Source organism: Atractosteus spatula, chromosome 6 (genome assembly GCF_055471065.1).
Source record: "Atractosteus spatula isolate fAtrSpa1 chromosome 6, fAtrSpa1.hap1, whole genome shotgun sequence".
NCBI classification, from domain to species: domain Eukaryota; kingdom Metazoa; phylum Chordata; class Actinopteri; order Semionotiformes; family Lepisosteidae; genus Atractosteus; species Atractosteus spatula.
In genome coordinates, this window is record NC_142711.1 from 61,094,084 (window position 1) to 61,119,921 (window position 25,838).

The 25,838-nt window shown below is 40.2% G+C and overlaps 1 protein-coding gene across 3 annotated transcripts; it reads right to left on the reverse strand.

The window, feature by feature from the left end:
• Positions 1-6,576: 6,576 nt before the first annotated feature.
• sirt5 (sirtuin 5) lies at positions 6,577-21,714 on the reverse strand. Of its 3 annotated transcripts, none has more exons than XM_088918336.1 (9): positions 21,563-21,714; positions 19,535-19,667; positions 16,564-16,697; positions 14,919-15,144; positions 13,432-13,519; positions 12,243-12,296; positions 10,448-10,571; positions 8,213-8,328; positions 6,577-7,152 (listed from the first exon to the last, which is right to left on the reverse strand). In XM_088918336.1, exons 2-9 carry the CDS (start codon positions 19,644-19,646, stop codon positions 7,080-7,082), a joined length of 927 nt encoding a protein of 308 aa, XP_088774462.1. In that variant the 5' UTR covers positions 19,647-19,667; positions 21,563-21,714; the 3' UTR covers positions 6,577-7,079. The 3 variants fall into 3 exon arrangements, with proteins under 3 accessions (XP_088774462.1, XP_088774463.1, XP_088774464.1); XM_088918337.1 differs by lacking the exon at positions 21,563-21,714 and adding an exon at positions 19,717-21,556 and having other exon boundaries at positions 19,535-19,620; XM_088918338.1 differs by lacking the exons at positions 6,577-7,152; positions 8,213-8,328 and adding an exon at positions 10,055-10,215 and having other exon boundaries at positions 21,563-21,707.
• Positions 21,715-25,838: the final 4,124 nt, after the last annotated feature.

Consider the following 25,838-nt stretch of genomic DNA (forward strand, 5'->3'; position numbering starts at 1 on the left):
AGTTCTTTAAGGAAAAGGTGGGGGGAGTGTGTGTGTGTGTACCTGTATTAGCCAGAAGTTAGCACTAAAAGAAAATTACCTACAGTAGCATTCAGATCTGTTGCTACTGTATGTTGAGAAGCAGAGTAGTCTCATACAAACATCAAACCATCTAGTGAAACAGAAATGCATGCTAAGTTTGACCCTTATCTGTACTGCTTTCTATTCATTTATTAATCTAGATACTTATATACATCTACTGCTGCTCTCCTTAGTCAGTAGCTGCATTGACTATTGCTGTTGGCCAAGAACTGATGTCATCAGATGGAACCCAGTTTTCATCAGGTGTTTCGACCCTCATCCATGATGCCCTCCTGCTGGCGGGTCAGCAGTGATAGCTCCCTGCCGACAGCTGGACTCCTCTCTCCTGTCCCAGAGCCAGCATGAGGCTCTCTCTCTCTCTCTCTCTCCGCTGCCTCTCCCAGCCTTCGGACTGCTGTCCTTCTGTCCCTGCCTGTCAGCTCTCTCCACGCTGACGGTGCAGGGAATCCTCTACATTCAGCCTCCCCCAAGAACGCCCATGTCTGCCACCCTTTCTCTCTGACGTCTTGTACCAGATCTTCGGATTTGGCCACGACCTGCTTACCTCTTTCCTCCCACGGCACCATCAGCTCAATGGGGACGATCTCACTTCTGGGAACCACATCACCACATCTGGCCTTATGTCTGTACAACGTCTGGAAACTTCCTCCAGGGTCCTCTCTCGTGGCCCACAACGGAGCTCTCCTCAGGACAGAATCTTTGATTGTCCCTGACAATGCTACTGCATGTGTAGATCCTCCATGAGCCTGCAGTTTCTTCTCTCTCTCTTTCCCCAAGATGTCCGTGAGTGTCGCCATATAATTCTTCGAACATCTACTGCCTGTATTTTGAAAATTAATCCTTCGTAAGAAAAAAGAAAAGATAAATATCCCATGCAATACCGTATGCCCTATATTCATTACGGCAAATCAGAGTTAAAAACTGATCATGGCAGCATGACAGAAATTCAGATCCAAACTATGTACCTAGAAGTCTGTCATAACAATGAAATATGGAAAAAAATATAAACAAAGACGCCTGGGTTGGAGCTATCATACCTACAGGGTTCTAAAAAGGGTATGCTGCAGAGAAAATGAGTTGTTCTGCAAAGAGACAGTCCTGACAGGGCCACATAACATCACACCGTCAAGCACGTCTCCGTCACTCCAGGACCTAGACAACAGACAGTCTGGACTTGGAAGCCCAAGGCAGCAGGTTCTGGGACAATCGCCACCACCACCACAGACCCTGACGTTCTGACCCTGGTCACAGCAACTTCATTCAGAACCCCTACCATCAAAAACACAGGAAAAAAATCCACAGTAAGGGCTGCTGGAGACTCTATCCCAGGGATGCTGCTAGCGAGATCTGCTACACTCTTCTGTGTCCCTGCTGCTGAGGTGGCTATCTTAATCCCAAAGGTAGGCAGACTGCTAGCAAGGGTATCTGACGACACTGACATAAGCAGTACACCTGGAGACCAAGACCTGTGTGCTGGCGCTCTTGGGGATAGAGCCAGATCTGAGCACAGATGAACAACTTTAAACCCTCACACAGGGCTGAAGGCGCAGGGCACAGCAGAAGGTTTTTAGCTTTCTCTACCACTGCAAATCTTTCTACAGCAAAGCGCAGATGGGAGGGATTCAATCTGAACCAGAAGAGCACCGATCTGCTTGGGGCAAGGATATACAGAGAAATTCAAAAACATTTCGAATAGAATGGAAGTGTGAAAAATTGGTAAGGGGGAAAAAGTCTGCCAGGGAGGCATGTGTGGAATATACTGTTGAAACCGATGCCCTGGCTTCTTTCAAAAAACAGCTGGATAACCTCCATGGATGAATTAACTAGATCAGCGAATGGCTGTGTGGGTCAAATTGTCTCCTCTCATTTGTAGCCTTTCTTGTGGTCTTATATAGGCAAAAGGAGAACACAGAGGTAAAGCAGACTATCAGCGTTCCAGGCAATCTTGCATGTGTACCTAAACACCAGGAGTGTTAGAAACTCATTTTAAGAAATAATCACATGGTAATGCACTGGATCCTGTGGTGTAACTGGAATCACAAAGACCAATATGAGCAGCATTTTAAAGAGACAGGAAAGGGGAAAAGGGTGGAGATTTATAGTGGCACTATACATCAAAAAAACATTCAGGCACAAACCTTCATCTAAATGAATCAAGTGTCTCATAATCTTCATGGGCCAAGATAAATAAAACATTCTGCTCTCAGTCATAGGTCGTACAATACATATCAAGGATGATCAGGATTCATGGTGACCAATATGCAATGGACTGACAAACGATGCCTTTATTGACTCATTAACATTCTATTTCTTCTTGTACTCTTCATAAGAGTAACGAAAATAATTCATTTCTCTATCACAGTGACATCTTTTCTCTTAAAAGTACCCAATTCCTTTACATAATAACACATTTTCTGGTTTTCTGATATTGTCAGGTTTTTATTGCTGTCAAAAAGATAAGAGGCCACTGCACATTAGTGTGAGCAAATTCATAAACCTAGGATAATTACAGAATACATCCTCATTGTCTGAACAGGATAAAAAGAACCTTAGCTTCTGAAGCTTACATGAATATGTAATTAGCACTGAATAGTTTGGCTGCTGCTCCATGGAATTCTCATAATTACATTATCTTTGTTTGTTTTTTTTATCAAGTGTTATTGGGGTTTCCAGGTTCTCTCATTACTCCGTTTGAGTTCTCTGGAAGATGGAAACAGATATGCTCTAGTGAATAGGCTAATGAACAAATCAGGATTCATCTCCCCTCTCTGTATTCTCAAAGCTAAAATAATCTGTGAAGCATAATATTACTAACAATTAAAGTTATGAAATTCACAAAACTCCATGCCAGTTTTAGAACTGCATGCTGCAATTTGGTTGATGGGTAAAGCAGACAGCTTAAAAGCAAGAAATAAACATAAGTTTGAAACAGTAGCACAAACTACACTCTTTTTAATATGGCAAGATTTTATAAACGCATATCTACATAAGATACATGTACTGTAGTAAGATAACTACTATAACAATTACTAATACAAAGTAAGCCTATTGAGATGGGCAAATAATTTTGGTGTGAATATGTAATGCTGAAGAAAAGTAGGAAGAAATATCGGACAACCCAACAATTGCAAAGAATTGCAATGAAATTGAGACGGTTGTATACATTAGATGTTATTCTATCTAGTTTCTAAATCTCAAGTAGGATAAAGCCATATTCGTGAAGACAGCTTCAGTATGAAGTTGGGAATGAATGCTAAGAAGGTGTGTAGGAGTGATATGATACTCGTTTTGTGCAGCTCACATTTCTTCTTTTGGAAGTGACTGTAAAATACAATGTCCCTCCATCCACTGGCAGAAAACTGTTTCTGTGGGTCACAGCAACCTGGAGCCTAACCGAGAAGCACAGGGTGTGAGGCGGGGCTGGCACTACACTGCGTCACTGCACACACTTCACCTTCGAAGGAACAAGTAAAGGTTTATTCCAGGCTGAAAAGAGAAGAAAAGAAACACAACATTTCGGCTGTGGAGCCTTCTTCGAGTGCGAGAGAGAGGAAAACCAGCACCTGATAAAGACGGGAGAAAAAAAGCCGGGAGTGGAGAGGAGGCGGAAGCAGGAGAGAGGCAGAGTGGACACTCAGGGGGTGTGATGTCGAGGGGTGAAGAGAGGCGTGAAGTCAAAACCTGCAGATGAATAGAGAGGTTTAGAAAGAAACGAGTCTGTCGTTGAGAGAAGGTTTCAGGATCACCTTCACCTTCACAGACACCAAAGAACCCCGGCATCAAGTCTCCGAGAAGTGGAGAAAGAGAAGTTTTTTTTTTAACGAAAGGAGATTTCCAATCTTCAAAACTTATCATACTGTTCATCCTTTCATTTCCAGGACTGCAATGTTTTCTTCAAATGCATATTCATTGGTTATGAAACGTGAAATAAAGGACAGGGAGGTCAGTTGTAGGGTTTCAATAATAACCAATTACCAGGTTAAATGAATTTTGAATTCTCAAGTGCATTTTTGTTCTCTCGTCGATTCTTTTGGCAGGTAAAACACACTCAAATCAAATTTTGTCTTTCAGGATAAATCATACCATTAAAATAAAGGAATTCATCCAAGTGCTTTGTAACAATCTGGATTGATTCATTGCTATTCTACTGTAGTTTTCAATCATTACTTTCAAAAGTAAAAAAAACAGTAATCCCGCAATCTCTTGCTGACAGATATGCAGTTACCAACAGGACTCGCAGTGATGTTGCTTCCTTTTAGATGATGCTGATGAATTAATCTTAGGCATTCAAGGCGTCTTCAGAGCCAGTGGTGTTGGATGCAATGTCAAGTCCACATGGCAGTGTCTGGGGCACACTCAACAACTATAAGATCACAACAACCCTCACTGGACAGTACATGCTGATGAGATTTCTGTGTTGCCAGAGCAGCAAGCAAAACAGGACAGAGATGTCAAAAAAAAATTTTTCTTATACGTGGCTATCGAAACCATTCACTTTGTTTTTGCATTACATTTTGTTCTGTTAGAATGTGAAATAGACCGGTCCCAGATTTGCCTTGAAAGTTTCCTTGTCTTTCATGATGTACAGCGGTTTTTGTTGGGAACTGTACTAATTAATTGTGGGACATCCCAGAGACAGGGGTGTTTAACCTGAACTCATGTGAAACAGCTTAACTGCACGCAGGTGGACTCCATTCAATTATGTGACTTCTAAAGACAACTGGTTGCAGAAGAGCCTATTAGGTGCGTCTCAGAAAATGGGTGAATACTTATGCAATCGGTTGTTTTCAGTTTCATATTCATATTCATTAATTCAGAAGGCTCTGTAGAATTTTGTTTTCACATTGACATTAAAGAATATTCTATGTCGATCAATGACAAACAATCACAATCAAAAACATTATGATTCCATATTGCAAGACAATAACATGTGCAAGGCCAGGGGGAGTGAATACTTTTGATCGCCGCTGTAGTGTGAATTGAGCAGGTTAAGGCTCCAAGCAAATGAAACAGACCTCTCAGCTGTGGAACAGTGCAGCTCCATGAAGAAAATTTTCTCGAACACACACAGGGGAAGTGAAATAACTCGTTACGACAGGAGAAACAGCAAGGATCCAAAATCAGCAAAGGAAGGAGTTAAGACCTTTCCTTGGCAATAATGGCACAGGGTCAAAGGCAGGTGTGTACACTATGCTTCTTCATAACAAAACAGGCTGGAAACCCCAGTAACAAGTGCAGCACAATTTCAACACGTGTTCCCGATTTTCACTGTGCCGAAGATGTAGTTTTTAACACCATCAATATAATCACAAATAATTGTAAAATATTCCAGAAATGTGTCCTGTATGTATTCCAATTAGATTAAAACTACGGACAGTAAAAGCAGTAAAACTGCAGCCATACCAGTTGATCAGTGATCTAGAGAAAGATTCCATTAAAACATTTTTCTAAAACATCCTATGGACTTATTACAGTATTCTCCAAACTGACACCCTATAATAATTATCACCGCTGACAATTACAGAATGGCTCCTGGCTACTTCAGATACAACGGTACTTGAAATGACAAGCAGTGTAAATAAACATACTGTACACCTGTACTGCTGATGAGGGAAAAAAATATTTCAACTGCTGCCCTTTGAAAAACCATGCAAGTGGGAATGATTTATTTTGGGAAAAGTAGAAGAACTTTAGTTAAACAGTGGCATCTAGTGTTTTGGTAGGTTCATTTCCACGGCAAAAAAACACAAACATCCAGTACCTGTGTTGTGGTGGCAGCATGTTGTCTCAGTATTGGAAAATATTATATTATAAAATATTAATATTATATTAATAATAAATCATATTAAATATTATATTATTAACTTTTCATTTTAAAGAAGAAAGGTCAGTCAGTCTGGAGGCTTGGATAGTACAGGTCACTGAAGGGGGAAGAAGTTCATGTCCTCCTACAAAAAGTCTATCTTTTCACACAGAACTGAAGGATGAAGGATTTCCAGAATCAAGACGTTTGTGGGATAAGCGAATGGGAGTGAGCCCAGTGAAACAGCAACGACGCATTTTATTCTGAATATTATGTGAAATTTCACCCGTTACATACAGCAGCCATTTCAATGTAAAAAAAAAATATAAAAGATGGCTTTTAAAAGCATGTGTTAAAGACTCTGCATGGCCAGTTAGCAAATAGCATCACTGAGAGGATGCTACACATTTAAGAATGACTATGGTCACTTCACTATCACTTTCAGAATCTACAATATAAAGGATGTATTAGCTACTGAAATGTAACCTTTGGTATGGACCTCCAGGTTAAATGTACTGTAGTATGTTCAGGGTTTGAAACCACTAGCTCCTGATCATACACAACTCACCCTTCACACTGTCCCTCTGATCTCTCTCTTCCCGATAGGTCAGCCAGTGGACCAGCTCCCCGCACGTCTCAGAAAAAAGCCTTGTTTTAATCGCAACAGAGAGGCATTTCAGAGTAACACTCACTCCCCATCAGCCCTAAGACTTTATTATGGATTGTAAACACAATCAAAATGCAACTTTTTACATCAGGAAGACAAAACATAGCTGCAACAACCTCGGAGTATGAAACTCAGATGAAGACCGCAGAGGCAAAAAAAAAAAACCAAACCTGACGACCCTTTCAGAAAGAAGCCAAACATGTAATATAGGTTAATGTGATTTTAAACATGTCCCTCTGCCTTCTGCATGCTTCTCTTTCCTTTCCAATAACCCTCATGTTAGAAGCCAGTGATACACACTTTCCACTCCTTACCGGAGTCAAACCCAGCCATGAACTGGTGCGATACAGCAAGCAGAGCGGATTCTTGATTTAGAAACTAGACAGAAAATGAATCTGAACCTCATCTATCTGAAAATGATTAGGAAGCATTACTACTGTGACGCGTTCCGATGGATATTGCGTAAAATGTTTTTTGGCTCCCAGTTGTCAAGTAAGTGCTTCGCTCTCATCTCCCGTGCCACAGAGCTCAGATGGCTTCAGTCTCGTGGCGAGCCAGTGCAGGGGGCAAAGTGGCTCCACAGGGACCCTGGAAGTGGAACCTGCAACACAGAATTCAGAAGCAACACCCTCAAACACCGAAGTGCAACAGCTAGTCTGCGTTAACGGTGAAGCTGTAGGGGTTTCCGTACCGGGCAGCACATTCAACAAAGAGCTCACACGTGCTGAACGTACTGTAACAATGGGCACGTCTGTGTCGATACCAGCAGATGGCAATAGTGAAAAGTGATCACTGTTTTTCCTTTAAGCTTTTTGACATCTTCAGACAGCCTTACTCATTTGTCAAGAGCCTGGATTGTTGAACATATTTCTCCCCAAAACAAACACACATATGCAAGCCACGCATAAACAGGCCTTTCTAGTTTAAAGCTCTACAAATGCTATTAGATGAGGGGAAAAATGACACTGCACTGAACATGTGAGCTGTAAACATGGAGATTTATAGAAATTATCAACCACTTCTTTTGTTGCAAAACCATACAAAATAAAAAATGCAATTGCATAGAAACTATGTGCTCTGTCAACTGTACTTGTCAGCTGTACTCTGCATTGAAGAAAACAACTTTTTCCAGTATATTTAGTGTTTCAGCATTTAAAACTACACTTCCACTAGCGATAGCTGTTAAAGCATTACAGAAATAATTCATTTTGCATTCAGAAACAAACACAAACAACCAGTTTCAAAGAAGTAAGTGTCCCTATGATTTCTAAAATTGCAATTACCTTCTTTTGGGTGTCTAGTTCCTTATTTATTTTATGTGACCGAATTGAAATTCAAGTAATGGGAGAAAGAACTCATGTCCCCTGCCGTGCCAGAAAGCATATCCCTGTATACTCGGTCTTGTAAGATGCTCAGATGGCTCCAGACTTCAGCACACAGCTTTATTCCCGAAATGGGTTAAGAGCTCAGCAGGTCTGACCAATGCCGTCGCAAGGCTCTGGCACCTGTTAAGGAAGAACAGTAAACGCCGAGCGTAATGCTGGCTTCGATGACACTCGCTGCTCGGTACCACTGCGCACTTGGTCTACTTGGTCAGCAGAACTGGTGGGTCTTCTTTCCCAACTTGCTTCCTTTTGCTCTTTTGCGATTTTCAGACTTACGTGAACTGGGTGGTGGCGGGGGTGGTGGCGGTGTTGAACTCGGCCACGGGGACCCCTCTAGCAGCAACCTGGGGGGCAAACATGGCCGCAGGGTAGACGATAGACGAGGTGCCAACCTACGAGGGGAGGACGAGAGGGACTCGTTGAATGAGCAAGGCAGAGACAAGAACCCGTCCACTTGCTCAAACATTGCTTTTCAGGGCTGCCCGACGGAAAAGTGATTTCACAGTTACTGCAGTAGAAGAGCGCTGACTGTTGAAGTCTCTGAATCCCCTGATCCTCTAAGACACAGTGCTGGTAAGAGACAGCTACATCTCAATGCAATGCAGGGGAGGCATAAAGTCCACAGCCACGCTACACAAAGAGAACACCTTCCAGTAACCTGGTCGTAAAAAATGATACTAACAATGGATTGCATGGTTATTTACTGAAGTCAGAAGTTTGTCGTTTAGAAATCCTTCCACGGCTACTCTAGCGTTAACAGCTGCTTGTTGTGCACTTACAGAGCACGGCTTTAACCCCGTGTCATGTGAACAAGCGATTGTCAGTCACGTTTAGGCGTGCATCGTGCCTTAATATCAAAGGGGAGAAGCAAGCTATTCCATGAAATGAGGACTTGGGATGTTTTGCTTTAAATAGAAAACGTTACCCCCTTTATTCTACTTGGAACAAGCGGCTCTTCAGTGGGATCTGAGGAGAAATGATGGTACTGTGCGCCTAACAAAACGTAAACCTCGTACGTCGAGGTAATCCTTTTCGTCTCTCTCTCAGCTTCTAGCAGGTTTTTACTAGATCAAATTAAATTAAGAGAAAGCCCTATCTTAACTAAAGCCCAATGTCTTTAAAAAAAAAAAAACAACTCTTAACAATATCTGCATACAGGCAAAAAAAAAAAAAAATAAGCCCCTAAAGGAGCACAGGATGTTTTGTGTCGAGCTACTCGGTAGGGCTGTGCGACAACCATTATGAAACAGAAACGGGGTGATTTACAGCCACGGCAGTCCGAGCCCCTGCAGCAGCTGCTCAGACCGCTGCCCGGGCAGAAGGCAAACGCCAGCGTACTCGACGCCGAGATGTCGTGCGTGCCTGCATGGCTGTTTTTCCCGTTCGTTATTCTTTTCCCGTCCTCACGTTACGTGTCGATCAAGACGGGGGAAAGGTGCTCGAAGCCCCGCATGTGTGCGGCGCAGAACGTGAAGCTCCACTCCCTGCCTCTCCAGATTTTCCAGAGCCCCGCACACTGGAGTGCTATGAGTTTTCCAGTTCGTGCGACGGTTATCACTTCGCTTGGCAATAGCAACTGTGATCCGGTAAGAGAAAAACAGTACTCATCTCTACGGCCAAGTTAAAATAGTGCTGTTGGGGGCACATGAGCAGTGTCACTGCTGGGATTTGGATCTTTATCTTTGTTGGACTCGGGTCACTGCCTTCACAATACAATGCACTACGTAACACAATGGGTATCGACAGTGCATTCATTCCATTTCCTCTTTCCAGTTAATTTGGATTAAGGCCATCATTAATACAATTATTATGCAGAAATTGAAAGCAAAATATCCTTGCTTACGAGACCCCATCATTATATTTTAATGAAAACTGCACAAAATAACATGACTTTTTAACAACATTATCTTTCCATTGGGAGAAACCTGATATAACTGGATGAACTACACAGCAGGATGAAAGCTTCTTTAGGAATAAAGACAGAAATGTCTTTCTGGATAAGCCTGGCCACTGAGGCAATGGACACATCACAGAACTGTCTTAAAAAAAGATGTTTGAGAAACAAAAATAATCAGCCACATCTTTCTAAGCCTAATATTTAGGAAGATATGTACCACCAGTGTTAAGGGGATTACAGCTGGCCTCTTCAGTATGTTAATGCTGCATGTCCTGAAGCACTGATTTAGAGCTGTTCAATAGCTGTCCAAGAGCAGCTATCAATGAGCAGATCTCATGAATAAAACCTAATTCAGCCTGACGTGAATGCCATTGGGTTTCCTCTGCAAAACACAAAATGGCAAAATATAAAAAGCTCAGAACAAGTAGCACACCAAACGCAAAACAAAAAACGCACACAAAATATTTGCAAGTACTAGAAAATTTAATATCGTACTGTGTTCATCATTGGAGGGGCTGTGCACCACACGAAGAAGATAAGAGCTCTTACAGTTATCTTTTTTTGCTTATGTGCCTATTGTTTGAAAAAAGGTTTGTCCTCATCTCTTTACTTACCACCAAACAAAGGTCACAGATTTCTAGTTCTTTTTCGACCTGCGTTAAGATGTCGGAATCCAGAGTTTCTCCGAACCACACCACATGCGGGCGAAGGAGTCCGTTACAGCCATGCTCCACACACCTGCAGACCAGAGAGTGCCAAGCGAGTGAAACAGGAGCTGGCTTGAAAAATTTCACCGCAGAATTCAGCCTCAAGCTGAACCGGACTACCTCTCTAAAGCTCAAGAGACATCAGGACGATCACAAAGAATGGATCGTGTGTGGCCAACCAACCCAGGCAAAGAACTGAAATAGTAACAGCAGGGATGTATGTTAATGAAATCAACATTAAAAAAACCAGATAAAAATGCCGATTTGGTTCCGTCTCGCAATGGAAATTGCTTTACGGGTACATAGGCTGATTCATAGACCCCTATGTCAAGCCAACAGCCTGTTAGGAACCCCCAGCTCTTAACAAAAATACTGCATTAAACCTAAAACATAGTGGGAAGGTTCTGCAAAACCAGGATAGAGCAGACACTGCACAATCACAGCAACGCCCAAATTCACCAGTGCTGTCGGCAGGTGGAACAGCGTTTTGCTCATTTTTTAAAATATATTTCAACTTTGTCCTTTTTATTGCTTATACAAAGTAAACTTTGAACCCAACAAATTGAGGCAGTGGCTGTAAAATAACCCATTGTCCCTTTCCTTCAAAAACCAGTCATTATCCACTGCTAAGGAGGAGAGAAGTCAAAACATAAGACGCAGAAAGAACTTGCGTCATCCATTCTGTGTACAGTTTCCTAATTGCAAACATAAAATATCAGCTTGGCTAACAATAGGTAAGTGCACAGAATTATTATTGATATTACTGCATTCCTTGTTTTGATAGCAGGGTATTTTCGTAGAAACAAGGTTGAGTAAGACTATACCAATATCCCATTCTGTTGCTGCCATCCATATGTGGCAGATCCATATTCACACTGCTGCCAAACACATCACATACCGTGTTCCGAAACGTACTTATATAGCACTTGTCCATCGGGAGGATTTCACTTCATGCACCACTGGAGTGCAGCACCATTATCTTGAGTGATGTGAGGCAGCTACTCCGAATCAAAACAGATCAGGCGGAGGAGAGAGAAACTTCTTCACCTGCTACATTAAGGGGGACTTTTATAGAGGCCAAACTGTACAAACCTTTGCCCTGGATTAACACCCCTAGTCTTACAAATGATGCCCAGGAATTATTTTTTAACTGGAAAGACCTGGGTTCAATTTCCCAAATGAGGAACAGGGCCTCCTACAGCAAGCATAGTGCCTCCACATCACCATATTGTTCGGAAATCTGGGTATCCAGGCAAGAGCGCCACCTGCTAGTTTTCTTAAATGTTGTCTGTTACATTTCTTGTTTTGCACTCAAATGCGAGAAACAGCAATAAAAAAAAACTTACAACAAATACTGGTTTTGCAAAATTATTGCATTATATAAAAATGTTTTCACTGAAATTTGAACACAATATATCCCTAAGGGAATAAATTCCCTCTTCTTTATCACCCTTAAAATTGAATATTGATATCTATTAATATAAAGTTTACAAACTACATCGAGTTATTTCATGGTCATTATACCAGGTCTGAGTTTGTATGAATAAAAACTCCTTTCTACATAATTTTATTAGATCTATATGATTGTATAAAAAGTAATGGCAAAAAAGATACAAATTTTATCTTTAAACATATTCAGCGCAATATGGCACTGCGAAAAACAGTGATTAAAGATCACAAAAAGTAATCTGTTAAATCCCACCTTGGTAAGTCTTCAACTGGTATCTTAGCATCTGCTGTATCTGGGTCTGGAGCACTGTAAAAAAAAGAGAAAGAATTCAAAAACCATATATTACAGGAGCATCAGATACATTTCTGATGCAGGAAATTATGAAAACAAAAATTACTGGCACTCCACTTGAAAAAAAATCAATCAATATGAGGGATCAATCCATCGCAAATATCATATTTTAACATTCTGTGAAAGCTTAGCTTAGAAAGAATCAATCAATCACTGATCAGTCCATTTCAAACCACAATAAAAGTAAAATGTACACAGTAACTTGTAAAAACTCCAATGTACATCACAAAACAGACAAAAATCGAAAAAGAAATTTCCAGTTCTGAGATTCAGACCAAGGCAACAAAACGTCCGGTAACATGATGCAGCAGGCTTGTGAATACACCTCCTTTCATCCAACAGAAATATTGCTCTTGACTTAGAGAGGGTTTTGCTGACAAACACTACTTAGTATTCTCTGCATGCAGATCACGTTGGAACAGTTCTGCAGTGAAATGTCTGCTGCTCAACCTGTACTCATTCGCTCGTACATCACATTACATTACTCATTACAGAGACTAGTGAGCGTGACAGGGCCACCTCCTGTCGGAATTTTAAGGAACTGCTGCTCTCGCCCCGTGACGAGACCAGGGGTTTGAAACAACTTGGCGACTTAGAATATTTTCACAAAGGTCACGATTTTGTGCTTACTGCGAAATTTGCAAACTACTGTCAATGAATGTAGTTTGTTACTGAGGTTTAATAACTGGTCTGAGAAACTGGGACAGCAGTTCCCCTTTAATTATTCATACTGCTGCAAAATAATGTCTATTAGCCATGGTATAAATATTGAACATGTGCTACTTTATAGGCTTACATTTACACCATATATTTTTTTCTAAAAAGGTACATCATTCTGCTGTGTAAAAATCATATTTGAAGAAAAGAAAGGGGAAAATGGACAATTCTAATGGAAAGGTCTGACTTCTGTTTACTTTTACTGATTTCCCTTGAGGCTGTACATGTGCTGTAGTGCATCAGGTGCCCTTCCCCAAAACTCTCCTACAGGAAATAGAACAATCATCTCTGCAACCTGGAAAATGCCTACATCGGCCAGCAGAGGGAGCTCACCTCACACTTCATGATAACTGGACACAAGCAAATTTCTTACCCTTTCCCTTCCAAGGCAGGGCATATTGGACTGCTGTGATTCTCTGCTACATTCCCACAGTTGATGCACCTGGTTTTGAACAAACTTCCTAAAAATAAAGGCATGATGAGACATTTATCTTTTCTGTCATTTGTGAACGAGAAAAAAATGCTGCAAGTTAAAATTAAATATCGATGCTTTTTCAGTCCTAATAGAATCTCACTAGAAACAGAAAAGCACAGAACAGTTATGTCTAAAACCACGTAAAAGAGCTTCATGCTTCATACATATTAGCACATGAATGAAGGATCATATATTATTATATATACAGTTACAAGAAAAAGTTTGTGAACCCTTTGGAATTGCCTGGATTTCTGCATTAATTACTCATAAAAATGTGGTCTGATCTTCTACCAAGTCACAATAATAAACAAACACAATCTGCTTAAACTAATAACACATAAACAATTGTACTTCTTCTTGTCAATACTGAACACATCGGTTAAACATTCACAGTCCAGGCTGGAAAAAGTATGTGAACCTCTAGGCTAATGACTTCTCCATAAGCTAATTGGAGTCGGGTCTTCCAATCAATGAGATTGGAGGTGTGCGTTGCAGGTGCCCTGCCCTATAAAAAAGGCACACAAAGGTTGGTTACTGATAGAGTCTGCTCTTCTCAAGAAAGAGCTGTTCATGTGAACCACAGCCCGATCAAAAGAAATATCAGAGGACCTTAGAAGAATTGGACCTTAGCTGGAAAAGGCTACAAAAGCATTTTGTACATACAAAATCACATATTAAGTCACCTCCCTTTTTAGATTTCTCTATTCTATTAAATTTAGTTAACAGAAAATATTATTTTTTTATATTCATCCTTTCATTATATTAATATAATTAATCAAATGTTTAAATGGTGTTGATAATTAATATACACAATTTCACAAAGATGTGCTTCCTTTGTAGTCTTCAATGCTCATAAAACAAATATTGTGAAGAAGGTGAATGTTTTTTCCCAGTTTAAATTATTTTGTTCACTTCAAAGTGTTTCAGTCAACTTACAATTTTAAGGATGAATTGTTTTAATGTTTGAGAATACTTCCGATATGAAAAATTACTTCCATTTAGTCAGCAACCCAGGGACATTACCATTTCTAATATTACTTATGTTTTTACCATTTTTAATATTACTTAACAACCTAGCTAAGCAACTGAATATGACAGCAAACCAGTGACACTACAATTGTGTAATATAACATTCACTGCACTACTGCTTACAGAATGTAAGATCTAAAATGATGATAAACTAGCCTGTATCAGGGGGGCACAGGTCATTGCACTGTGACATCACTACCCAGTGGTGAGGGGCAGGGCCCTTTGGCCTAGCACCTTTGACACTTGTCTGGGCTGTTCAGGATGGATACTCGGTGGCTCCTTCGCCGGCAGGCAAAATCCGGAGACAAACCCGCTGTCAAACGCCGGCGCTTTTGAAAGAAAGGAGGCGAAATTACCGTGAATTTCCAAGACGTGCCTGGAGCCGGCCCGCTTGTGCAGCTCGTCGATGTTCTGCGTGATGACGATGACGGAGCGACCCTGCTTGCTGAGCCTCGCCTCGCACTCGGCGATGGCCAGGTGGGCCGGGTTGGGCTCCTTAGTCAGCATCACCTCCCGGCGGTAGTGGTAAAACTCCCAAACTCGAGAGGGGTTTCTCGAGAAGGCCTCTGGCGTTGCTAAATCCTAATCGCAGAGGAAACACGGAACATAATACAACATTTTTATATGATCGAAAAGTGACATTTTAATTTGAAATTCAGTAACTGACAGGGAAAATACAGGGGCCTCATACCGGAATATTATACGGAGCGGTTTGACTTTGTAAAGAAAGCATTCTACTCAATTCGTCGTGAAATTATACAGCAGCTTCCAAATGTATTTATAACTCTCAGGAAGTGAGCAAAGAATTGAATTTAAAGAAAACGCAAGTTTGCATCGAGTTTTTTTTTACATACAAAACATAGAATTTCATAACTGTTTTAAACAGAGTACTGAGTATATTAGTGGCATAGCGGCAAAAAATAATATATTAAATACACAAAGTTCAAACTTCATCTTATCGCAGTGAGCCATGAATGCTACAAATCAAATCCTCTAATGTTTATTAGTCATTTGGTGGTTCGTCAAGTTCGTCAAACAACAACTAATTGACTACCAAGTCAAAAGCAGACCAAACAACGTAGCTGGGTGAAACCTAAATTGAGTTTTTGCAACACTTAATTAGCACAGAAAGGCAAGACAAGCACAGAAAATTGATATTCCTAAATCCAAATTTAATCAGGAGATTTTATCCAAAAGCGGCGCTTTCTATAAGGAATCTCGAGCTTGTAGTCATGACACCAAAACACAGCCTGCATCAACCTGCATGACCGAATGGCTAAGACAGCATAAAAGTCAGAGTTTTTTTTGGGGGGGGCCACCTCAGCTTTAAGCAGAACATTTTGTGTACTGGAGCTGAAGTAAACAGATCACAATTACAGCTGCTGCAAACCAAGTACAGGAAAGGTTTGGCAAGGAGAAATGGTTGAATCTCCGACCAGAGGTTGGCCGAGAACAAGAAGTTCTAATAAACTATTAAAATGACTTAAGGAAGCACCTGCTGAAATTTATCAAAGTCAAAGGAGGGTCAACAAAGTACTGCCTGCAGCCATATCAGTTAAACACTATGCATTTAGAAACGTTGCTATTCTAAACAGATCTTCTATTTAGACACACAATATTGAATGTCATACAGGTCTTTAGTTTCTGACCTACATCTATCAAGAAGTACTCAACAAACACTTGCAATTTCATGTGAAATGAACCTGTAATCGCCACTTACCAAGGGTATGAAATAAATCTGGAGGCTACTGTAAAAGCATTGATCATTCCTTGATTATTCTCTTTGGAGACAGAAACGTTAGCTTTTTTTATCAGTCAAAACCACCTGTATCGTTTTTTTTTAATCAAATATAATCGCTGCAAAAATTTGTGATGGATAATTTGGAGCTGTCCACGTCGAATGATTCCTTCTAAGTGGAACAAACAGAGGTAGCAGTTATTCACGCACAAGCAGAAGAACAAAAAGCCTCAGCACTGTGACCAGGCACTGCTGTGTCCTACCTGGGCCTGCCACCGCCTCCAGTAGCCTCCAGCGCCCCTGAAAGTAGGGACCCCACTTTCTGCACTGACCCCTGCACCGGTAATAATTGCTATGTGCTTGGCTTTGGAAAAAACCTGTCGAAATTCAGCCATATCTGCAGACAAAAGCAATACAGTAATTAAAAAAGAAAACATTGAATCCACAAACAGTACAATTTTGATTGTTTGCAGGCTGATTAAGTATTAACAACAGCTGTAAAGATGTTTCACAAATATAGGTCAATAACCAAAATATAGAACTACAATTTATCAGCCTTATGCAACATTGTGGTCCATTTCTTTTTTTAAAAAACAATCTTTTTTTTATTCCCTGCTAGAAATAAAAAAAAGATCAGTTGAACTGGATGACATCAGTTTCACACCAATACTGCAACCCTGGGAACTAGCACTTACCTGTAGATGTTTTCTAAGGTTTATGACAGTTTAAGAAATGCATTTTACACCTCCTTATTGCACAGTATTTTTACAACTAAGTAGTACTTACAATACCCTCAGCTACTGCATCCTGACCACTGTAAGCCAACAGAAGGATGGGTAATTACTGAAGGTCTGGAATTTGGCAGCACTAGTATAGTGTTAAGCTCTGTTACAGTAATGGAACCAGACTGTCCACAAGAACAATCATTATAGCTGACAAAGAGCTCTTTATAGTAGGGGAGCTGGGAATAGCAGCAGATGGCATTGCAAAATTCTGTGCTTTTACTGGTTATCTAGTTTATGTGACAAATGTGGAGGGAAAAAGGAACTTGGTCTTGTTTAATTATTTTATAATGAACAAGAAATTCCAACAACAATTCCTTTACACATTAATTTTCTTTTAAGTTGAGCACTCTTGTGTATAAATGCTTGGTACCAATGAAGTAACAGGCCAAACACATTCTTAGATTCCCTTTCCAATTATAGCAAAGACTACATGTCAGGGCCACAGCCATCCAGAATATAATCCCAAAGAATTAGGTCAAAAGTGACCTATCATCCAGATGGGACACTAGTTCATCGCAGGCCACACAGACACACACACACAGACACACACAAAACTGGGGCATCAATTAACTCATTAAACCATCCTGTCCTGACAGGAGGACACTTAAGCACCCAGACCCATGCTCTGTAAACATGGGGAAAACACGCAAACAACTTCAACAACTTCCTGTGCCAGTGCCTTGCATTGATGTCCAAAATTATAAATTAAACAAAGGTAATCTTAAAGGAACCTGCTGAATGTCTAACACTGATTTCCTGAAATTTGTTTTTGTAGCTAGACATTTTATACATTCTGAAATCAGGTGTTAGGGCTGGTTATTGTTAAGTCATATACAATGAAATAACAGGTACTTCAAAACTGTAAGTTTCTTACCTAATGACTTTCAAATACACAAACCAATTTAAGTAATTTACACAGATTATCACATGCAAATGGTTGAGCTTTACAGGGAGTTATTTTTTACTTTTGTTCATTTTTACTATTTTTTCTCTGTAATTACGAACAACCATCACCACCTTCACTTTTCCACTCTCAAACGCTGAAAGAGCAGAACTTAAAAATGTTTGTTAAAACTACCAGATGACATTAAACAAAAAATGTCCAAAAACTCCAACATAAATTATAACTTATCTCGAAAGCCCACCTTTCCTCTAAACTAATCAACATCCCATGTATTTACAAAATACAAAAAATATTTTTTTAATTAAAAAACATGAGAATGTTGTCCTTATTTGTATGATTTCATGAAGATACATTATTAGCTATTGTTAGCTTGAGCTACAAGTGTGAGTAGTTCTTCCCTCTTCCAAGACAGTATTCAGCCCAAGGGTCTGGAAAAATTAGTCATAAGGTTGACCTTAATTTGCGTATGTTTTCACACAATACAATGTGATTTGTAAATTAACATTTCATTCCTATAAAATGTTACAGAGCCAGACAATCATCTATCTCTTCGAAGACAGCCTACAACAGGGCAGGGTAGCACAAACTAAATTGCTTAACAAGGAAGAAAATAACTAATGACCAATGAAGTTCCTTTTCACATTTCTTATAACTGTTATGTCTGAACATGATTGCTATTACAAACCAAAATTAATGAGGAAGCTCTTAAAAATTACAGCTGGTGCTTAAAAAGGATAACATTACACCCTTACTTTTCATGTATTAGTTGAATGATGAAAGAAACAAAACATTTGAGTGTTTTTGTTTTACAAAAATTGTTTTACAAAATGTCTTTATTATTTATTTACATTGTACCTAAAAAGTGTATTTTTTATCTCTTTTGTCAGCTAAAGAGCTAACTACATATTTTTATAAGAACAAGATAAACCTAAATTGAAGAACTATACTAAACACTATCGCAGTGATTAAATAATATCCCCAATTATCCCATTTCCATCAAAAACTTAATTTTTTCATTAGGTCAAGCTTCTCAAACAAGTTTTCAAAGTAGAAGGGAAGTACTAAAATGTCTGTGTGCCCAACACAAAAAGGAGGAATGGTAAGACTTTAAACTAGACAAATTCCTACTGCGTGACGTGGGGCCCAATCAACATTTCACTGCAAAACTCATGCTTTACAAAAAACAAGTCTTTTTCCTTCAAATTATTTTTTGAATATTCTAGTTTTGAAAGAGAACACTGTTCAGAACAAATAATAATAACACCCTTCATTCCTTTATGTCTATAAACTACTTATGCAGAATTTAACAAGAAATAATTGTACTTTTGCTTTGTCTTGACTAAGGTCTTGAACTGTGTGGCACAGTAAAGCCTTCTTCGATCTAGCTCTTACCAACATCTGAATGTGGTCTAAATATTTGTAAAACACTAAATGCCTTTTCCACATGCACAGCTTCAAGTCAACTCCAACAGACAAGACTGCACAAAAATAGTCAGTCTAAAAAAAAATTGCCTTTTTTTAAGAGAAGCAGCCCCCGAGACCTACCTGAACTAGGGCGGGCCATGTCTGTGAAGCACCTCTGTCTCGCTAGAGAGTCTTGTGTTCCGCCACACACGTGAGAAACCAGTCTCCTTGCAGTAGAGCGGAGAAGAATCATTAGGACCTGTGTTTCACAGCTCTACAAAAAAAAAATAAAGAGACAGGGGAAATAATAATCAAGTTCTCACCGCTTATGCACCACTGTCCAGGGCTGGCTTAACTCGCACAATTAGAAACAGGTGCTTGAGCTGACTGAGTGGAAAATAAAGAATGCTTCCGGTTCTGCAATCAGAAATCTGCTAGAGGAATGTCATTCAGTTGTAGGTGAAGGTAGAGATATCATCAAGCATTACTTCACAGTTGCCAAGTTCTTTCCTGCTAAGGGACATTTTAAAAAAAATAAGGAAGGTTACAAAGGAGAGAAGACCACTCGGCCCATTTGGTAGTCAGTAACTGATCTCACCCCACTGTTTCTTGAAAGGAAACAGGGTATCAGCTTCAGCTACTTGGATTGGTCACTGTTCCACACAACCATAAAGATTTTCCACAAAGATAAAGTATAAAAGTTGTGTCTTCTGTTCTCAGTTTTAAATGCACATCTGTGTAGTTTTCAGTTGGTTCGTGTCTCACTGTTGATTCTGTAGACAGTTACTGGATTGTCAGTGTCTCTGAGGACTTTGAAGAGCTGGAACATTTGGATCAGTAATTTACCAAGTAATACATTTTAGTAATCCATCAAAGGGCATTTCTGTACAAGGGGTCAAGAAAAACAAACACTTTAGCAAACTTTGGGATGCTTCTTCTCTGTACAGCACCAGACACTTGGGGTAGTGTCCTTTTTTTTCTGCAGTTTTACTTTCAAAGAATGGCTTGAAAGAAGTCAGGAGTCAACTTCAGTAGGTATATTAATGCATCACTCATTTGAGAAATTTGGTACTGAGAGACCTATGACATATTAGTCATCATCCTGGAATATATCATGTCCAGTGTAGAGGAAAAAGGCTGCTATTTACTTAACGGAGTCAGTACTGCGTTTTGACTGTAAAAGGAAGTACAATGAATGAAAGGCAAAAATAGAAAAAAAATGGATAAAATAATTATTTCAGAACATTTAGGTGCTACACAAAAAAGCTACCATTCGTCAATTCGTTCCCTTCGACAATTTAAAACTCATAGCTTTTATCATAATTTAAAAGTAACTTTGCTGTCTCTCTAGCATTTCTGTGCCGCTCTTCAGTTTTTTTTCTTTATCACCTCATGCCTTTACGTGCGTGTTTGTGAAGGCGCTGTCTGAAGGGCGGGGGGGACGAGTGACGTGCTCTTATCTTAACTTTAATTCACTCGTCCTGTTTCTTAGTGTGGTTCTCCGAAACTATGCAAAATGCTGAATAGGCACAGCAACCCTGACCAATACAGCAGTCCACACAAGACTCAGAATCGCAACTACTGTATTTCAAAGGGGATATCCTAACACTTTAGACAATTCAAAGCAAGCGCACTGCACCGATTATTTTTCACTCCGACAGAAGGAGAGTCGAAGTTTCAGCTGCTACTCGAGTCAAAGACAAAAACTTCCGGGGTCAAAAACGAAACCCAACGTGCTTCATGCACCGTGGCACGACTCCCCTTTCCCCTCTCCGTGCTCTCAGAAACACTGCTCGGGGTTTTCCTGCTTCCTCCTTCGACACAGCAAGAAAGCAAGTCCTGTGAATAAAGTGCAGGTCGCCCTGCCCCACGCCAGAGCTGGGGTGATAGTTTAACACCAAGGAAACGTTGGCATCATTATGTATTAAGTTATTAGTATGACATTATTAGCACATTATCTCGCCCTCCAGTGCATGCGCCGTACTCAGGATTTAAAACAACATTGCGAAGATGTAAACGCTTAAACCTACAGTACTAACTGCATGGTATTTATGCATCTACTTAGCATTTTTTCCCTTAGCGACAACAGTATTTATCTCCCCCTCCCGCGTTATGGCAACGGTCCATTAAACTTCGATCGCTGCCCACCCCACTACCACCTTTACCCACCTTCGGCTGCGCAGACTACGGCAAGTGTTTACAAACAGAGGCGCGGAGTGGTGCCGTAAAGGTCTGTCGTGAAGTACTGTACGAGCTCCTGGTCTCTTCGGTCGACAAGGACGGGAAAACTGCAGCTCGGAATGAAAAACTAGATGAGCTCGTCCGAGGCGGAGCCCTCTGCTGGACGCGGTTTTGTCGAGCCGCGCAACGTGGGGAGCGTCACGTTCCTCGGTTTGTAGTGTACTTTGCGCACGGAGAGATGTGGATTTTAGCTTTCAGGTCACCGCAGATCAAAGCCTGCTAGGTAATGCAACAGGAACAGGGATTTCTGTGAATTCAGCAGGTTCGACAGACGTTATCCAAACAGCTCCCGGCTGTTTTCTATAAGCTTTTACATCCAGTATCCAGGATGCAAACAAAAAAATAATCTAATTCCGTTTCTTTGAAATGAAGCTGGATGTGGTCCACAAAATAGCCCACAATCACTTTAAACGTCTTTGGGATCCCGAACTTGTCGGATGAGAAACTTTCTTATATATATAAATTATTTTTTGGCAAACTGGACTGGACACAATCTAAAAGCTACAAATGCGGTCTGTAATAGAAGACAGAAGAAGGAGATCACTAAGAACCGGTGAAAAACTATGTTTTAAAAAAATTGTTATATTCATATATTTTTCTTTATCTTTCATGCAATAAGCTATTATTTTTTATTAAACATATATTGCTTCATTCGAAGATACAATATGTTGGGGTTTTTTTCTTTACAACAATCAAATCCCTTTTAAAAAAGTGTTTACGCATATAAAAATAACTAGTGTAATCACTGTAACACAATTTTAATAGGCTGCATTGCGTAAAAAGGGAAGCGATTCCCATACCGCTTCCGGACACGTACAGAAAATGATTAAGTGTAAAAGAAAATATTTCTCACCACACAGACATTTGCAGTGAAATCGGACTAAGTGATTACAGAGCATTCTAAATAAAGAATGCTTGCAGTACCACACCATTTCCATCTCTTAAACAATAAAATAACAATACACGTAAGGCCATATAGTTAGAAGTGTGGAATTTTTAATCAGGAGCTAGTAGGAACTCTTGTATAATATTGTGTACATTTTGACAATAGAGAATAGGGGCCAGACACTGTACATTCCTGGGTTCTGTGCCAAACTCATCTCCTAGTCTGTGCTCTCACAAGCTCTCAGGTGGGTACATGCTGTTTGACTAACTGCAAAACTGTAATATTTCTAACCTGACTCCAAAGTGTTTCATAGATAACTGTACCTTTAATGAAGTGAGTGTTTTGAATTGTGGGCTGTAAAAAAACCTTCTGAATCATGCCGAATGTGTGTCCATGTGAGGAGATAATCAGGTTAATCGTTTAATTGACAAAACGGGTTGGAACTAAAACCACAAGACGACAGAGTCCCCAGGAACGGAGTCTGGCACCCCTGCTCTATGCTGACAGGCTTTGGGGTGATGGCAGCTCTGACTCTGATGTCCACGTGCAGCCTGCTCCTCCCCCAGAAGGCACAGGAAATGCAGCAGAGCCCCAGCAGCCCAACCCGCGGGACCACAACACAGGCAGAGGAGGAGAGCTGAACCACGTACTGAGCCGCACAAGCAGTGGAACTTGCGAGGGAGTGCCGCGGCAGGAGCCAAGAATGACTCAGGCGGCTCAAGGATCTCGGATGTGCTGCAGAGGACAGATGGCAGAACCACAGCTCCCGCAGGGACGAGTTGTGACAAGCTCGTGTTCTCCGAGAACTAAGGCCTGCGCTTGGGGCTGCGTAGGACAGGGAACAACAGGGTGGTGAAGGGGAAGCAGATTCTGTCGATTTGTGCTCAGAGGGATGCAGCAGGAACACGTTGGGAGACAGAAGTATTGAAGTCGGAGAGGGAGGGATCAAAGGGCAGCTCCAAGGCTTTTAGAGGAGGAGGAGGGGAAAGGGTGGTACAGTCAAAGGAAACAGAGTGAGGTCAAAGAGGGGGAAAGGAGGCTTGAATATAGAGAGTAACTGCTGAAGTCATGTCACTGCCCTGGGTTAAGAATTCTCAAGTGCCTTGCACCTGAGGTCTGGTCTTTTCGTGTTTTTTTATGTTCCTCAGCAATGTGTCTCAAATGTGGCTGTGACAGAGGATCAAATTCAGGGTTCAAACACAAAGAAATATGGTCAAGGGTAAAGTGTTTAACGCAAGGAAAGTAAATGTAAACTGCAAGCAGATCGCAGGCCTGGCAACTGAATTGGATTTCTCTGGCAAGCTCGCGCTTGGCCTATGACTGTGAGACAGCCATCATCACTGCCGCCCACTTTAGTGCAAACAAGTACAAACCTTGACAATATTGTGAGATTACAGATCTGAGGAAAAAATGTACTCGATAACATTGTGTGTTTTACAGAGATAAAGAAAATGAAAATGCCAAGCCCATCACCACAAGAAAGGTAATAAACACACAAGAATTTCAAGGGTACCCCCTCTCTTCTTTCGATCTTACAATTCCCAAGACTATTGAGCACCACACTAACAGTAAAACCTCTCTATATTGCTTTCATGAAAAACAGAAAGTAAAATTTCACAGGCATGACTATGGACTCCATTCAACATTGTCTGTGCCTATGAACAATGTGTACATGTTTACAAGAAGCATGTTATTGTAGCGTAGCTGTATCTTATTACAGTAAATTTAAGATGAAGTGCTCTTTGTGGGATCTACTATGCGGGTGTTCATTTCACTTCTGTTGATATTCTCTATCTTCCTCTCAAGCTAATATGTTTATGTTGAAAATAAATCTAATCAGACCTTTCAGAATTCCCTGTGCCAATACCTTTTCTCTCGCCTTGGACTGAAGTAGAGGTTGAATTCTGCCTTCGATTCCAAAAGGAAAAGTATCTATATCTGGTTTGCTGAAGGTCCGATACATAGTTCTAAATATCTAATTTATATGGAACGTATTTAAGAAATATTTACTTTTTCTGGTGTTAGTTTAAAATGCTAAAGCACATAGTTTTGGTGTTGGTACCGTAAGAGATTGCTTTAACAACATCTTCTGTTGCTTGTCTGCTGGCCTTCATGTATAGACATTGTACTACAGTACATACTGAAAGCTGAAGGGGCACTAATATCATTCAAATATATATAAACGTATTAAGTTGTTTAACACAACACTGTAAAAATAAAGAAACAGTTTTGTTAAACTACAAAGAGTTTAACACAGCAGGTTTTTTTTTAATCCTTGGAGATCAAAAACAAAATGATTTTTAAAGAAAGTATTGGTTTAAAAGGAAATTACTAAGAGGAAAAGATTTGTCTTTCGTTGTATAAAGGTTAGTAAGTGGATTAGCAATCCGACCTTCTAAAGTACTGTATATACAGAGGTTTGGTAGAAGGAGCAAATTTCCTTTTTTATTTTGCTTTGTAATGGCAGAGGGGTTAGTGTGGGACTTATCTGGGGAAGACAGAAAATTCTTCTAACAAGAAAACACAATGTGGTGTGTAGTGTAGTCGTTTTCCTACACTTGAGAAAAAGCAATAAAATCAGGCAAAGTTGATCAGCAGTACAAGATGTCCCATGTGGTGGAGGATGTAGGCACCTCCATAATGGTAACAGATAGGGAATCAAAAATGAACATTTCCTTATGAACAAGTCTGAAAGACTGCAGAAATCTTCTGAAGAACAAAATGAACTCTTCAGCAATGGTTTTACCATTAATATAGTTTTTGAGGACGTGTTGCTGGTGTTCAGTGAGCCCAATGGTCCTGCGGCCTTGTGAAGGTTTTCTTGTTTGTCATAAATTGCTACTGAAAATTATTTTAAAAATGTATTTTACATTAGCTGTTCCATTGAACTGATGTCTATATGGATACTTTTCTCATTATACTTATTGTTATTATTATTATTATTAGTAGTAGTAGTAGTAATGCTACATTTGTTTTAAAATGTCTAGTTTATTGTTTGAACATCTTCCTTTTAAATAAAAAACAGCCTGCTTAAAATATTTATATTTAGTTTGTAACAATTTTATTCTGAAACTTTTAAGTCCACAATCGCTTCCTCCATCTTCATTTGGAACACAATGAGGTCTTGACTTTCGTGATGCACATTAAAGTCCTCTCCATATCAAATATTGATCCAAGCTCATTTAGAGATTCCCGGCCAGAATCTGTGACCTGGTTAAGTACTAGGTAGCTTTTTGCCCGTTATCACTGCTTTCATCAAGTTTATGTAACCCTCAGCAACTTCAAACCATCAGAAAATGCTGTTTCACCCTGTAGGTC

What these genes read in the sequence shown, in the direction of transcription:
- sirt5 (XM_088918336.1), bottom strand. Translation starts at nt 19,646, where the DNA reads ATGATTCTTCTCCGCTCTACTGCAAGGAGACTGGTTTCTCACGTGTGT. An exon ending in GGAGGCGGTGGCAGGCCCAG is followed by an intron (nt 15,145 to 16,563) that starts GTAGGACACAGC and finishes CTCTGCGATTAG; the next exon opens with GATTTAGCAACGCCAGAGGC. An exon ending in CCAGTTGAAGACTTACCAAG is followed by an intron (nt 10,572 to 12,242) that starts GTGGGATTTAAC and finishes TCTGGTCTGCAG; the next exon opens with GTGTGTGGAGCATGGCTGTA.